The sequence below is a fragment of the Camelus dromedarius genome, chromosome 26 (assembly GCF_036321535.1).
Source record: "Camelus dromedarius isolate mCamDro1 chromosome 26, mCamDro1.pat, whole genome shotgun sequence".
Classification (NCBI taxonomy): domain Eukaryota; kingdom Metazoa; phylum Chordata; class Mammalia; order Artiodactyla; family Camelidae; genus Camelus; species Camelus dromedarius.
Window position 1 is genome coordinate 22,774,818 of NC_087461.1, and position 17,408 is coordinate 22,792,225.

The 17,408-nt window shown below is 43.7% G+C and overlaps 1 protein-coding gene across 9 annotated transcripts in view; it reads right to left on the reverse strand.

Annotated features, from left to right (window-relative positions):
- Window positions 1–17,408, reverse strand: part of FRMD4A (FERM domain containing 4A) — a 577,190-nt gene that overhangs the window by 91,425 nt on the left and 468,357 nt on the right. For all 9 annotated transcript variants that reach the window (XM_064479529.1, XM_064479532.1, XM_064479533.1 and 6 more), the window contains 2 exons: window positions 8,592–8,648; window positions 7,625–7,647 (listed from right to left, as the gene is read on the reverse strand). In XM_064479529.1, the coding sequence (XP_064335599.1) occupies window positions 7,625–7,647; window positions 8,592–8,648 (80 nt within the window). The remainder of the gene's footprint in view (window positions 1–7,624; window positions 7,648–8,591; window positions 8,649–17,408) is intronic.

Here is a 17,408-nt window from a genome sequence, read left to right on the forward strand (position 1 = left end):
CCACGTTTCGTGGTTGGATCATGACAGTCAAGTTCTCGAAGGAGAGAACTTTTCATGAGTCAGAAAGACTATTCCAGGTCCTCAACATCCACAGTTCCAAAATCCGAAAATCTCTAAGAAGTGAAGCCTTCTAACCAACTTGGTGGCAAACCTAATGCTGGCCCTTCCTCCCTCTCTTCCGCTTGGCGTGACTACGCCAGAAGCACAAACCGACCGGATTCCAGACACTGCCATGGGGGTCACGCAACACCCCGAACCACCCCGCCAAGTCCTGCGCTCTGAAACACTGCGATCCCGAAGTTTCAGAGGTGCGGTGTGGCTCTGTACTCGACGACACAGGACACCTAGAAAACTTATGACAGATGAATAAGGGGAGCTGTAGATTTCCTCTTCTCTGTGGATCTTTAATAACCACGCAGGAAGCAATTTCTCTCCTTCCCTTTCTTTATTATTAATTAATTAATTAATTAATTAATTTATTGCGAACCAAGTTAAGTTTCAGGTTATAGCAAAGAAAATGAGAATACTCGCCTACCTCCTCTCCATGCTCTCTTTCAGGGGTGTGGGGGGCTCATAGCACTGGGGGCTGGGGTCCCAGATGTCATTGTGGGACCATCTGCAGATACCACAGAGGCACATGGGGTCCCTCTGAGGCTTCTCCAGCATGGAATCTGGATGTGTTTCATGGGTAAATCTACCACACTAATCTGCTACCTGTACACAGGTGCAAACTTATAAACACTTCTGAATTATGTGCCTTTAATTCCAATGCTAATGGCTAATTTCTCTAAATAAAGATCACAATAAAGCTTTCTTTCTTGGTTAGCGACCTTGGTTTCTTAGGATGACCTGAAAAGTTTGGTGAGTCTCTAACATAGCTGTAAATTTACAAAATTCAAAACAAGTGTAAAATTTTTCATAAGCCTGCCATTTGAGACAGTAATTTTACTCAAAGAGCTCAAGAAGCAGCAACTGGTTAATTTTCGACAACATGATTCTTTTGAGTCAGAATCTTAGTTCTGAAAAACTGACATCATATCATGGCGATGAACCTTTTTCCTATTATAAAGCTCAGCTCAAAATACGATACTGATGGTAAATAAATACCCAGCAAAAAAGACAAGCTGTCACAATATAAAATGTCCTCCTTTACTTTATAGCTAAACAATCCCCATAGGATTTGAAGACTATCATCCCGCAAAAATCCCCTATCTGAACACTTTTCTATGCTTAGGACCTGTGACTTACATTCTTGAAAAGCTCAGTCAAATGGACTCTTGTGCCTAAAACAAAGCTCTCTGTAACAATTGATAACTTTTCCATTTGAACATCTTGTTTCAGAGTTTCAGACTCTGTTCCTTTCAAGGGGTCTTGCTGGCGTGAAAGATTCCAGCTGTTTCTCCCTCAAAGTCCTTTATAAGTCACGGGAAAATATCACACATCCCTCTTTTTTTTCTGATAAAATACTATATGAGAATTACATACATTTAAATTCTTCCCGCGAAAACTCCTCTTTGGGCTGACGTGTATTAATCTTAACAGATGTCTTTTTTTTTTTTTTTTTTTTTTAGGAAGTTTCCAATGGGGAAACTTGCAAGGTGGGGTATTAAAGACACTATTAGGTTATATAAGTTGTATTCCCAATGTGGACCATTCCAAACACAACTGTCTGAGTATTTTTCACTAATTATCTAAAAGTCTCAGCAAATCTGCTTCTTTCTCTATGATCACTACCAGCTGTTTTCTTTCAAGAGGCCAATTAAAACACTGTAGGAAAATATACCCTAAATGATCAAATGCTCTAACAATGATTTAAAACTGAGCTCACTTTGACTTGTAGTAGTAAAACAACGATATTAAGAGCAATGATATTAAGAGACTCAGAATTGTGATTTACAGACTGTTGCCTGAGATTAATCAACTTCCAAAGCTGTCTCTTAGCTGGGCAACAAAATAATGTCATCTTTTTAAAGATAGCCATCTATACAAATGTTTATGTTACTCAAAAAGTCTTTTATAAAAAAGCCAGCCCTTTGTCTTCTTTTCCTGTTGACCTTCTAAAATTCTTCCTTTAACCTACGACTGCCTAAAAGGCATGGTCTAGTCTGACAAAAACAAAACCAAAACCCTACAAACCTGGAATTTTCAGATGCCAGTAAGCCAAGTTTCATTTACATTAATTCACAAATGCTCTTTAAAAAGGCAGAACAGATTTCAAACAAAGAACAAAAAAAAATCAAGAGGGTATTTTTTTTTCTTTTTATAGAAATTTCATTTTATCTTTCCAGACTGGTGAACATATGGTCCCATGGTTTACAGAAGATAAAATATTAAAAAGTCTTTACTTTTTTTTTTTTTTTTTTTTTGCTTCAAACTGCTCTTCTAGAGATCCAAAAACAGGCAGTCTGTGGAAGTTGAAAGGAATTTTTCAGGACAGATAAATACTCCAACTCCTCTTCTAAAATGGAGGTAAATATCAATTTCCCTTGTTAATGAAGGACTGTTGTTTATTTCTACTGATGGAGTAACACATTGCTCTATTTCTAAAAGTATTATGATGATGATGATGATGATGATGATGATGATGATGATGAAGAAGAAGAAGTAGAATTAGAAACCTGCAGGTTGATAAATCAGGGTCACAGTAACACGCTCACCGACCACAGAACTCGGATAAGCAGACGTTCTTTCATTGCGACCAGCTTTAACTTCGCACAGATGTCGTATAAGCTGAGCCCTCAGTATCCAGGCACAGCTTGGCCTCTTTTACTTTAGTGGCTGTGTTTCTTTGGAACAGAAAAGCCTGCAGACAGAGGGCAGCCTTCCATCACCTCTAAAGTACATGATGAGCTGGGCTCGACAGGTAAGCAAAATATAACTTGAAGATCTTTACCTGGGATTTCCTTCATATAAGCCTTTTTTCAGGTGCTGTTTGCTTGTTGGTCCTAATAAGTCTCATGCTAGGAGAACCCTGTCTCGATAATTAGCATCAGTAAATCTGGTGCCCTGTAACAAAGAGACGTCTAGGTCCCAACAGATGCCCCAGCGTAACTGAGCTTTACTGATCTGGTTTCAATAAATCTTGTTGCCAAAAAATTCTATGTAGCAGATTTTTTTTCTTTTACTAGTTCCTGTTAATGTATGGATGATTTTTTATATCAAAGGTAGTGTGATTTGGGAATGTATTTGTGCAGTTCAGCATACAGTATTTTTAATCAATTCACCAATTTGGTAAAATGTTGTTTAAAATGATATTTTTCCTTCTTTTTGGGGGGCATGCTTTCAGAAGGGCAGACAGAAATAAAAAAGTGAGGCAATTCTCAAAATCAGGGTCTGGAGATCAGCCACTAGGTTTTTCCCTTAAGGTCCCTTTAGGGAAAATAGCAGAAAATCAAGTTCTCCTAAGTAATACGTTCCTTAGTACAGTGTAGCAAGAAGCCTTCCATGAAATGAAATTAAAATGTAACTATACAATTTGAATGTCCTGTTCAGTTGATTAAATGAGGTGTTCCCTGCACTGACCTTTTTGAAGAAGAGAACATTATTTTTCTCTATAGAGTAACCCAATGTTTAAAAAAAAATTTTTTTTAATAAGGAAAGTCAGTGCTTGGCACTTAAACCACTGCAGAGTTTGTGATGAATAAAGTATGTATAAATCATAGATTGATGAATGCTCAGAAGTGATTATCAAAGGAGAACTTTATGTTTTTAAAACTATATTGACCCTTCTCAACCTAATATTTGCCTACATAGCTGCCAGGATTCACAGTTCTTTGGCTGTTCAATTGTTTTTAAACAGAAATGCCAGCTCTAGTGACTTCCTGACTGTTGACGGACTTGCATTTTTTTATATATATATATATATATATATATATATGTACCAGGAAATGAAATGTGATTACTACATGCCGTGCTAAGGAAAATACTACAAGGGAGAAAATATTATTTTTAGGTCAGATTATTTCCTCAACCTTTAACGACAGCTTACACATCTGTCTACCACACGCTAGGCTCTGAACACAGGTAACATCTATTTCTTCCTGCCACGGACAACACTTCCCACCCATCTATAGCTCCCCCTCCTTTTCTTTCAGCAACACAGAACCCCAGATTTCACTGTCAAGTTAAAAAAAAGACAAGGAAGTGAGCATTTCTGTTAACTGGAAAGAAAAGGGAGTTATGTAAGAACAAGCCTTCAGGGGTCTGCTGAGCAAAAAAGAGTCCAAAAGAAGAAACTGAACAGCTTGTGAGTTTCACGAGAAGGACTCGTTACAGCTCTGGGCGGTCCTTACACGGTTCTCTCTCTCTTCAGCTGTATCAGCACTTTCGACTTCTCCCTTCTGTAAAAAGACCCCTGTTCCTCTTGCACATCAAGGAACCTGCTCCCATAATTGTAGATTTTTTAAATTTTATTTTTTTTATACTTTTATTGAAGTATAGTCAGTTTACAATGTGTCAATTTCTGGTGTACAGCACAATGCTTCAGTCACACGTGAACATACATATATTCATTTTCATATTCTTTTTCACCATAAGTTTAGCCATGAATGTAGTATTCAGTATCTTGTAGACCTTCAATACTCATTCCACATAAATGTAACCTGTGTATGTTCACTGAAATGTAAACATACAGGACACTAGCATCCTGGGCAGAACAGCCTTTTAGGAGGGAGTAGACTCAGGATCCTCAGGCTATGAAACAGTTACTTGATTGCCTTTTGTGTGCAACCGTTAATTTAAATGGTTATTTGATCCTCTAGACTCCAGAAGATCTCATAATTAAGTCCTGGACCATAGGCTAGATAAAAGGTTTCCCCAGTGCTCTATGCATTCTAAGCCAATGTCTTACTTTTTATGTTGTTTGGGAAAATGTATTCTATTTACAGGGTTTGTGTATAAGCCAAAGCCATTCAGTTCAATATCACTAAGGATGTAGAGTCTGGCATTAATTATCAATAGAGCAAAAATACCTTTAATACTAACTTCTGAGAATGGGCATCTAAACTGCCTCATGTGGCCAGCTTCAGCGTTTGGGGGGACTCTCCTGGATGTAGGTGGGAAGAGGAACAATCAGAGAATTCAGGATTACTTCTCTTATTTCCAAACTCCAGGCCACTCAAGCGAGAATGGGTTTTTGCACAGAGAACAGGTGTTTTTCGGGGAATCCCACCTTCCGTGATGGCAGCTTTACGCTGGGAGATACACTGACCTTTTGGATAAGGTGTCTGACCTCTCCCTCCCCTGACAGCCATTTCTTTCCCCAGACAGCTGCCGAGACAAACAAACTCCGAGGGGCACTTTGACAAATGAGGCCAAACCAGGAACCTTTGTTTCTCTGCAGCCAACAAGCTGGCATTCCACAAGCTCACTAGGGGGCCGTGAATTACCGGAGGCCAGGCCTGCGTTTCCTCCCCTCCCCGCTGGCCATCCCGGTGGCCCCACGTTCCCATGATCTGCTGTTCCCAGATCACATTCTGTCCTGTCAGGGTACTCTCAAAAAATAACTAACATTTACAGCAGAGTTCAGAGCTGGCCAAAGAAAAGGGGGTGGAGCGAGGGAGTATCTTCAGAATAAGTAGCCCCGGCAATGAAATCCACTGGATCTGGGGCCGTTAAACCATTTTTCATGGGACTCCAGAGACCTCTGGAAGTAGGTATGAACTTGCACTTATCAAAAGCCCAAATTCCAACACCAAGTGAAGGGCATAAAACACTAACCAAGAGAAAACATAACAAAGTGTAGTTTCTAAATCCTGAAAATGTTGCACTCAACCAATTTGGTCAATGGTTATTGGCCACCCACAGTGTTCAAGGTTTCCTGCTAAGGCTATAAATAATCCCCCATCAAACAACAACAACAACAACAACAACAACAAAACCTCCCTCCATTTCATAGCAAGAGCTTGGGAAACCTCAATTAAAGGGGCTTGGAGGTCTCCTTAAGCAAATAATCAAACTGAGCTACATTTTACAGATTAAAGAAAAAATTGGGGGGGGGGGAGGTAATTAGGTTATTTATTTATTTATTTATTTAATAGAGGTACTGGGGATTGAACCCAGGACCTCGTGCATGCTAAGCACGTGCTCTACCACTGAGCTATACCCTCCCCCACTGAAGGGACTACATTTTAGAATCAGGGGTCAGCCCACTGCAACCCACTGGCCCGATCCAGCCTGCTGCTTGGTTTTATGTGGCCTGTGAGCTAAGAATGGTTGGGGAAAAGAAAAAGTTAAGAAAAAAACCTCTTAAATGGTAGGGGAAAAAATAAAATCAAAAGAGGAATATTTTGTGGCACTTGAAAATGCATATGAAATTCAAATTTCCGAGTCTATAAATAAAGTTTTATTGGAACACTGACACATGCATTCACTTACTGTCTATAGCTGCACTGACACACACACTCTCTTACTTACTGCTTCCGTACTTAGAAAACCAGCGTTACTGGGTAGCCGGCAGAACCCAAGTATTTACTGTCTGGCCCTTTACAGAAAACATCCGCTGACCCTTGTTGTAGATTGCCAGAGAAGATTTTGCTTTGCTGAGATACCTGAATGAGAACAGAGACCTCCGGCTATGTTAGAAAGCCTTAGAAATGCCCAGGGAGCAAAGAAGCGGCAGCTGAGTCCTGAAAAACCAGTCAGCACGAACTTGAGAAAGCCGGACAAGCAGAGGTGGGTGGCAGGTGCAGCGGCTTAGGCTGCGTTTACAGGTCAGATCCCCCAAAGCACGAGAAAACACCCCAGTTCCTTCACGGAGCAAAGTGATGATCTGTGTTTCTTTCTCATACCAGTTTTGCTCATTTCCTATTGATGGGCCAGAATCCTACATCCTGAAGCTGTTTTCTTGTACACGTGGTTTCGTCCTTCATGCCTCTAGACCTTGATGGGACCAGCAAGGCCATCTAGACCAGAATGGGCTATTCTGGACGTCCCTCAGGGGAGCTCAACACAACAGCAGCCCAGGAATGACGTCCGCCTGGAGCAGACAGTCCTGTTGGTGGATGGTTATAGCGCCCTACTCTGCTGGAGGTCCTAGTAATGATCTGGAGAGACAGGTCGTGCTTAATGAAATGAATGATCAGACTGAACTTTGTGGGTCTACAGGGCTAATAATTAAAGCAGTGCATGGATTTCCTGGTGTTGTCTTGTTTTTCTTCTCTCCCTAACGTAACATGCAGAAAAGAAAGGAGAGCAGAAGAGGAATATTGATGCTGTAACATTTTCATGAAAGATACCTCCCTGTGGGCTAGGATTTTGTCCCTTAAGGGTTGGGGACTAAATCAGCGGGGAAAAAAAAAGATGTTCACGTCCACAGGATTATCTGCAGTCATGTTCACACCATAGCGGTGATTCAAGGCTCCATAAAGACACCAGGCAGCCTGACGCACCTCAATCCAGTGACCACGTGTGACAGTGATCCCAGCCTTGTAGTAAAGCCTAGGCTTTTCATTTGGTACAGACTGTCCTCCTGTTATGGCTATGCTTTGATAAGTTGGGAACTGAATTTCATCATTAATACATAATATTAATAAATAGCCCTCCTAGCAAGAATAGATGGAATAGTTTCTTTTAATAGAGATGCAACAGAATACATTTTTAAGCCAAAAAAATTTTGTAAACTCACCTAGAAAAATCTCCCTTTGCCTCCTGTAGAAGAAGAAAATTGCACATCAGTGACACATTCTGATCCAGTGTAACAGACTTTAAAATACACTGTACTGTCACGACAACTCCTTCACCAAAGCAGTCCAACTTAACTGCTGTTTCGTCCTATCTGCTACAGGAATATAATTAGGGAAGGATGCGTGTATTCACCGCTTGAAAATGAGACACTCTAACTTTAGAAAGTTATATCCAAAGAAAGTAGTTCATAATGACAAAATGGAAGTTTCCACTTCCAAGCCCTGGTCTAACTTTTTCCAGTTTAAAGATTCTGAACCTGAACGAGTGTCTGGGCAGTGATGTCTGTGTGCCTACGTCTTGTGTTTCTTGTTTTTCGGTCTTATATTGTGGGCTATTTCTCGATTAGACTGAAGACTTTTAGAGGCAGGGGGCATGGAATCTGTAATAAATCCAGCATAATGCCTGGAACATAGTAGTTGCTCAATAAATCTTTGTTGAAGGAATAAATTAATGACATCGTTTCAGTTCATCTTGCCAGTGTTTCTAACCTTGCCTCTGTTGCTAATATTCTGTAAGCTAAAGGTCTTTTTCCTCTTTCTGTGTAAGCTAAAGGGCTTTTCCTTGTCCTTCCAGGGGGCGTGGAATGATTCTCCTGGTAATTAATTCTTGCTTTCTGCTTGGCTTTCTCCAGTGACCTGAAGAAAGGGGGTCACTGATCTCAGTTTCCCCCAATCTCAGGTTATACATAACTTTTTCCTTTGCAGAGAGATGCTGTCTTAAATTTTCAGAATACCAGAAGACCCAATTTACTGCCGTGGTGTCAGTTTTCCCAATAGCTTTTTCCTGCCTCTGGCTAATAATAATTCAGGAGACCCAGGGTGAGTAGATATAGCAACTGTCATATGTAAGTCTCATTCCTCTTCCGTGTACGGCCCTGGGACACACGGAGGAAGGGGGGCATGACTCACCTGTAAAATATAGGAGGCTAATTCAAACACCACTTCACTGTCAACATCAATCAGCTCCTGAAAGAAAAACCAACATGGAAGATAAGTTTGGCACTTTAATGACAATTTTTCTATGCTCTCTCCCTAAAAAGATGGTGGATCTTTCTTTTCTGAGATGTTCCCCAGAATCTCAAACACCCAGAGAATACCTTCTCTGAATTACTTGGACCCAGATGCTGCCGATACCCTTCTTACAGCTCTTAGCCAGAAGGGACCCAGTGGTCCTGGGTCTGCACAATTGCTTTTGGGCCTTCATCGTTAAGTCTTCATGAGAAATTAAGGAATGGACCGGTCCCCAGCTTTTTACAAATCTGTCAATCGATGGAGTAAGGTTATTTGATAACCAAATGCATTTTTCTTTGTAAACTCTACTTCAGAACCAGGAGCAAGGCTTTATTGAAGAAAACGTTATAATGGTGTTGTGCCTCTTTAAATTACAATTAAATAAAATTTAAAAATGCAATTCCCCAGTTGCACTTGCCACATTTCTTTCATGCACTCAATACTTCAAGTATCCACGCTGGCCACCACAGTGTCAGAGCAGACCCAGAGCACTTCAGTCGCTGCAGAAACTTCTACTGGTCAGCACTGTCAGAGAATCCAAGTTTAAAATGCTTCTGTCCTTTAGTTCTGCCCCCAAATATTTAATTATGATCTAAGAACATGGTCTTAAAAGGATATACATGCCTCTCTTTGGTTTTTGAAAAAAAATCCTATATATATATTTTTTATATATATATATTTCAAAATGCATATAGTCCATATCTCTTCTTGTTTAATAGCTTGATTGACGTATAATAGATACAGAAAGAAACTGCATGTTTACTACATAAAACTTGACAAGTTTGGACATGTGCAAACGCCTCTGATGTCATCACTGTTTTCAAGGTAATAAACACCCACCACCTCCACAGATTTCCTTGGGTCTCTGTGTGTGTGTGTGTGTGTGTGTGTTTTGCAGAGAGGTAAGAACACTTAGCATGAGATCTATGCTTCTAACAAAACTTTAAGTGCACAATACTGGTTTTTTTTTTATACACAGTTCAGATCTTAAAGACAAAGGGAAACCTGGAGTCCACCAGCATGAAAGAAAAATAACCAAATTAACTGATGTCATACTTCTGTCGTCAAGTTCAAGTAGAAATGTCCACTTTTCTTTTCTTTCCGTAACATCCACTAGATCCTACAGTGAGTGACTGGAGCACAGAAAAGTAGAGCCAGGACTGACTGAGACTGCCGCTAGACCAGCCCCTTGCTTTTACTGAGAACAGAAGTCAAAAACCATCAAGGGACCTCCCCCCGCCTAGAGTCACAAGGCTTTAGTGGCGTTTTGGTTGGAAACCACCGTGGCTTCTTGTCCAGCATCTGACCTTCTGCAGGGGGTGCTTTCCCCCAAATCAATTAGGGCTCAGCTATGTTGGTTTTAAGTCTGTCTCAGCTCTAACTTTCTGTGCCCCAGTCACTCTCTGTAGGATCTAGTGATGTTAGGGAGAGAAAAGAAAGGTGGACATTTCTACTTGAGCCAATGTAGTCTCGGAGCCACATCTAGCATCAAAGTTGGCTAAAGCAAGAGTTACTTGTCTCTGAAATATAAACCGAACTCAGATTCATGGACTTTCTAATTATTTTTGTGTGGTCCAGAACTGGACCCTGTAATTCAAAACAATGCATTTAAGCGAGCCTGTTCTCTTCCGAGAGATAGCTATCTTCCAGGCTCTTTCCGGCTAAGGAATTTCAAAGGTGGGTAATAAAGTTTGCTACTGAACCACCTTGGAAGCCTAGGCTAAGAGAACCACTGTGAGACATGGAAGAATCGGGGACAGTAACTCCTTACACCGAATCAGCTGAAGGAGCCGGCTGGCCGCTGTAGCTGATGTGGACTGTCAGTGCTGGGATGTGGAGGAGTGCTTGGAACTGCAGTCCTGGGACCACCGGCTCCCGTCAGGATGAAAATCATTTAACAGGGAACACGATTTAACGGAAACACCGTCCAGGGTTTCCACAGTGGATCATGTCTACTCGCACTAGACGCGTTTCCATTCCCACCAGTCGATTTCCTAAAGTCGCTCGTGTGTACTTGGCAGGGGATCGGTATGCGCGCTGTCTGTCAAACATTTACACCCACGTCACAGGCGGCGGTCAACCGTGGGCTAATAGTTAACATCCGAGAGGCCACCTAACTTGCAACTCAAAACCAACCAGCAGGAACAACCCTTTTCAGCGTCAACATCGCTTTTAGTTCATTGTTCGACTCATCTGCTAAATGGAAACGTCTCTCCCTTTGAGGGGAGGGGGTGCAGGGGTTGGGGAGGCGGACGGTGGTCTTTTTCTATTTGACTTGATTTTACGCAGCCCATGCTGCGGCTCCAGGAGGAATGCTGGACGCTAATCGGGTGGCAAATATTAACTGGGTACCGTTATTCAGAGCAAAGCTACCAAAGATGCACATTTAAACATGGAACCTGATTTATCCGAGTTCTCTCTCACCACAGGGTTGGTGGGAGCTAGCACCTCTAACCAGGTGAGTTTTCACCTTCTCTGACCATGGCCATCTCGCAGTGAAGGTATTAGAAACACGGAGAGTCAGAACGTGGCTAGTAAGAGGGAAAAGGGTTGAAGAACGAGGTGGCCCAGACATCCCCCACTCTTGCAAAATCTCATGGAAAAGGGAGCTGCATTACTACTTTTCACAATTTCTACTGAATATTTCTTGAGTTCAAGAATCACTGTGTTGCAGGGAGGGTACAGCTCAGTGGTAGAACATGTGCTTAGCATGCACGAGGTCCTGGGTTCAACCCCTAGTACTTCCATCAAAAAGATTTTTTTTTTAATTAAAAGAAAAGATTTAAAAAAAAAAGAATCATTGCATTGTCTTTCCTCAGAGGAGTCCACACAGAGATCTAAATGATGTTTATAAGAACCAGTCTAGGAATGTGCGGGTGGTGGGGGGAGAGGGAGAGATGTGTTCCTGGTTATGAAGCGAGTCCTTTCCTACCCTGCAGTCTCTTCCCAATTCCGTAATGGCTCCTGTTAATACCTTCCTCCATTTATACCTGGCCCACCCAGGTGATTTTTATCTTTAATGCTCTCCTGCGATGGAACAGAGCTCTAGACATCCTGCCCACGCCACACATCTCCTGCTGTACCTCAAAACCAGAAAGCTGGGCTCCCCGTGCAGAGGAGGGGCAGGTGTTTCCAGGGACCCGCCCGCCATACACACTAGAAAGATGCCTGTGCCTCTTTTCATCAGGCTTTTCTTGAACCCAGATTTGGCTTCTTTCAAGCGAACTGCTCAAGCAGAATAAATAAACTGAACAAGACCACCAAGAGTGCGCGCAAGTCCCACACTCTCCTGGGGCGCTGGGTTCCCTTCGGCTGAGGGTGAGGTGGAGCAGAAGACCTTTCAGGGAGGATGTCTGTGTATCTCCCCTCCAGCACCCCCACAGGCTGGACGTGGGACACCCCCCCGCACCCCCAGTGCTCTCAGAGCCGTGTGAGAAGGGGTATCCGCAGGGCTGTTGCTGCGCTGGTCTTCCCTGGGGCTCTCTGGTGGTCTGGTGGGCACGGAATTGTTTCATTTGAGACTCGTCAGTAAGAGGCGGATGACGATGGACGGAGAGTGATGTCACGTAGTTGATGCGTACTTTGGACCCTGATTTACTTACCACTGGAGAACGTGTGCCACTTTCTCTGATCCTTTGAACCAGGGTCTGGAGGGACAAACGCGAGTCTGCAGGTGTGTGCGGGTGTGCTCAGACAGGGCTGGGGAGGATGGCCCCCCTGCCTCTGACTCAGCGTTGTCTCAGCCCAGGTGATTAAGTAGCGGACGGAAGAGGCCCGAGGTCATAGATCAGCAGCTTCATGGTTAACAAGGTTCTCAGAAAGATCTCCGTTCTGAGGGTCCCCAAGGGTTCCAAAGAAATAGCCCCCCGGGAACCCCAAGCAGTAGGTGTTAGGGACGGTCTCTAAAAGTCCCAGAGCTGGGGGGACTCTTCGTGACCCCTCACTTGGAGGGACTTGGTGGTGGTCTTCAGACGCAACTGAGAATCTTAATGAAGAGCATTCCTCCATGGTCAGGAATGAGGGAAATTCCAACTTTCACGGAAGATTAATGAGAGAATTATAACAGAAAAGAAGATTAACAACCACAGGGCAGGTTGAGAAGACTCCAGTGAGAACGACCTTCCCAAAGTCCCTTCAGAACAACTCGTGGGGCCGCCCAGTGGTTTTCCTAATAAATCCTCACTGACCGTAAGCATCTTTCTTCTCACTCACAAAATGACTAAAGGTGAGAGTTTCTTGTCATCCTCTTCAAGGCCATGTCTACTCTCACCTGAAAGTTCCAGGTTGTAGTTCCAGCCCTCCAACAGCTCCAGGATGCTGAGTAAGTAAATCACTGGAGCTCTATGAGCTTCATTTTCCTCATCAGTACGATGGGGGTAACAATTTCCTTTCCAATTATTTTACTGAGTCCAATGAGGCATAAATGTAGACGTGATTTGGAAGGTCTTTAGACACACGAAAAATATCAGGTCTGTATTGTTAATTTTTGCTCACTGGTATAGAGCATCTGAACTATGCAATTTTGTCTCTGTTCTTCGGCATTTTTTTTTAGCATTTATAGGACTCTTTAGTAAGACATATGTTATTTTACAGGTGGGCAGCCTCATGTGTGTGTGTGTGTGTGTCTACATGTGTGTGCACGGTCACCGTGTATATCATCCAAATAGATCCTGGCGCCCACGTTCAGCCTCCCTGCGCCCGTGCGACCTCCCCGCCTCATTGCACAACTCATAATGGCTACGCGAAGGTGGCCCCAGGCAATCGGGGGCTGGGGTGCAGGATGGGACCCATGTGATCTTGCACAATTCCTCTTTCTTATCCCTTTGTCAGTTTTTCATCAGTCAAGTCACTTCATGTTTGTCTGGGACACTCCCTCACTCTGTGGCTTGGGGATTTCTCCTGCCATCCACTGCACACAGCCCTCATCCGGATCCTGAGAAATCTCCGGGACAGAGGTCACGAGGACACTCGTGATGATGAGTCCAAGTGAGCTTTTTTCTAGAGAGACAAAGACGAAGGCCCCTCTCTGTCCTCCGCCCTGTCCTCCCTCTGACATGGGGCCGCACACACAGCCGGCAACAATCTCAGAGACAAGGACCAGGATTCTGTACGTCTGAGGCGAATGTTTATGTGGATTCCTTTGTCCTTTGGGACCTGATTCTGGGCTTTGTTTCTCTTGTCTTCAGACAAGATGATATCATCAGCTCATTAGCAAACCTCTTTGAAGATCTTGGGTAAAGACTGCTTATTTCAATTTCTGCGGGAGTGATGGTCTTTAGACCTAAACAGCAAATGTGGCCCAGGGATGACCGTTTGAACTTCAGTAATACATGAGGCTCTCAGTTCAACGGGGACATCTCAGAACAGAGGGCTGGGTAAGAACCCCCAGCACACAGAAGGGAGGAATTTTAAGCTTTTTTCCCCCCCTGACATGATCTGCTCTTAGTGGGTACACACAGGTTCCCAACTTGGTCATTTCCCAGGAAATATGTGAATCCTCATGCTCTGGGATTGGAAAATCGTCAGTTAAAAACAACTCACTGAGCGTTGACAATGCACCTTAGTTCAGTGCTAGAACAATGGGAGGCGATCATCAAAATTCACCCAGAAAGATGCTGGTGTCAATTTCTCCCCCAACCCAAGGAGGGACCCATTTCCGTCCATCTTCAGATGGCGACCACGGGTCCTGTTTCTTTGGTTATCACTGTTGGACAAGTGCTGAGATCAAACATTGGAATGCGATGGATGTATTTAAAGAGTGGACTGTCAGCCCCTTCAGATCCACACGCGATTCATAACAGCGTGGCTGGTTATCGCGACTGGCCCCTCACCCGACCCAGCCTCGGTCACGGAAGTGCCACACTACTCCCACGAGGGGCTAAAGAGCAACGCAAGGTCCTTCAAGGTGGGGGCCTGTCTTCTTGTCTCTCTGAAGGAACGAAGCACACTGCACGCTGGACCTCAGAGTTGTGACTCCAAGATCTATAATCTAAGGGCATCGACCACTTTATGACCTAGCACTTGCTGTTTGCAAAGTTTTCGAAAATTATTGCGGCGACTAATTTTTGACAGCAGTCTTGCCTTGTCAGTGGAGAACTCCAAGCAGGCAGGATCCAACCCAAGCCTGACAGTTGAGTAAAGTGCTGAGATTCAAGTCCATGTCCACCCCATCATGCCCTCTAGTGCGACAAGTCCACTGCCCCCCCTCGGGGCTGACAGATGGGCCGCTCCAGCTGACACAGGAAGTCACATACAAAGAGAGAGACGACCAGACGGAAAGCCTGGCAGGAGAGCTGTGCTTTCCCGTGTTACTTTCCAGGAAACACACATCATCCCAGGCCGACTGCCCAAGGGAGTTTTCCTCGGAAGTAGACACACATTTCTAAAGGAGTTTCAGCCATCCCTTGGGCGTCAATTTCCTTTCCATCACCCGCCTGTCCCCTTAGTGAGTGAAAACACAACAGAAATGCTGTTGGAGGAATTGGCCACCTGGGGTGTCGGGACCCCGTTCTGTGCTTCCTCCTGCTCCACTTACAGGAGACAATTAGACCCCTGCTCGCTCCTGGCCAGATTCTACTGCAACTTGGACAGACTGTGACTATATTTTCCTGCTCTTCTGGTAGTAAACAGGGAAGCTCAAGCAAGGAGAAGTTATGCTTTTGTCTCCTGGTAAGGGCACCGTGGAAGGTGGGAGGTGGCAGGGGTGGCTTGGGGAAAATGACAGAACAAACAAAACAGAACATCTTTCTTCACTTTTGTGCTGTTGAAGCAATCAGAGGTAGCTCTCTGGAGAAGATGCACAGAAAGCCGCGATGAGGTGGACCGAGAGCTCAGGGATGCAAAGGAGGTCTACGTCCCAGTGCAGGCCACCCGCAGCCCCGACTCCCCCAACCCTGGACGTGGGAGAACACATCCCAGGCAGGAAGTAAGAAGAGTCTCCTCTGGAGACAGTGAAGAGCCACGAGAAAAGACACCGAACACTGATCCTTGGGGTTCCCACTGGGACACTCCACAGGGACAGCCACCAGGGGACCAGCCCCATCTGGGCCCTGGGAGCTTTTAAGTGTCTCACTCTTAAATACGGATGGAGAGCCTCCTGCATGAAAGACAGAGACCAAAATAAATACAAAAAAAAAAAAACAAAAAAACAAAACAAAAAAAAACAAAATGAAAGAAACAGAACATGCACAAGAATTAGCATTACTGGAGTGATAAGAGGATATTAGGTTCGAAGAAAATAATAGGATGATATATATATACAGAAAGAAAAATCAGATAATATGAAGGAAGTCTTGGAAATTAAAAACATGGTAGCAGGGGGGAGGGTATAGCTCAAGTGGTGAGTGCGTGCTTAGTGTGTACGAGGTCCCGGGTTCAATCCCCAGTACTGCCTCCAAAAATAAACCAACCTAATTATCTCCCTGCCAAAAATAAAATAATTAAATAATACAATAAAAAAAAACCACATTGCTGTCCTTTAAAAAAAAAGTGATAGCCAAGGTTAAAAGTCTATAGCAGAAATTAAGAATAATATTGAAGAAATCTTCTAGAAAGTAGAATAAAATGACAAAGATGGAAAACAGGAGAAACCAGGTATCAAAGCAGGAGGCCGTGCTGATTAACAGGTCTGGAAGGAGAGTGCAGGGAAACAGAGAGAGACGGTCAAAGAAATAAGACAAACAATTTCCCAGATCGGAAGATGAATACAAACCCGCAGACTAAAAGTGCCGATCAAATACACAGCCTCGTGGCTTTACAGAGACTCACTTCAGGGCACACCATCCTGAAATTTCAGATGAAGAGGAATAAAGAGGAAACCCTACAAGATCCCGCTGGTGGTGGTGGAGGTAGGGGAGTCCACACACAGCGTAGGGACAGGCAGACATCTCTGGAACAACTCTCAAAGACTCTGAGGCAACACTTTTGCTAATCCTGGAGAAGTCATTCTCTGTTTCCAGATCCAGAGAAACTCTTAATCAGATATGAAGGTAGAATAAAGACTTTTTCAGATATGCAAGGACCCATTTTTACTTCTCACGTATGCTTTCTCTGGATTACTGCAGGATGTTCTCCAGGGAAACAATGGCATAAAATGAAACACAGGAAGATGTGGGATCTTGGATGCAGAGCACCCACTCCAGAACTGGGGTGAGGGAAAGACAGGACAGGAAAGGGACATCCTGGGCTGAGCACTGCGAATGAGGCCAGGTTCAGACTGGAGCAAGAGGACAGAGGGCTCCAAAAGGGAGGTCCCAGGAAAAACCACAAAGGCAGCAACAACAAAAACCAAACCAAAGAGAAGAACAGGATGAACTAGCCGATGCATATGGAAATTAGCAGTGTAGGTATTTGGGAATCTGTAGGTGCTTTTGCAAAAAGAGGAAAAAAAAAAAAAGATGGGCACTTACAAACTAAAACAAGTAACAGCAAGGCAACCCTTACCTTTAGGTAAAAGAACTGGTTGTTTAAAAAAGGAGTCACAACAATTGGCTGCTACTTGGATTAGTCATAATAATGTAACGTGGACGGCCGTGGCTTCTACCCAGAACTGTGCTCTCACCATATTGGGAAAACGTGTGTGGGTGTAGAGGAGACCTCTGTCCTCACTTACCTTAACAGGAACTCAACAAATGGACAAATTAAGGAATAACACCCTGTGCCGATTACTCAGAAATAGGGGCAAATACCAGAAGAAACAGCTAAAATTGTTGGAAG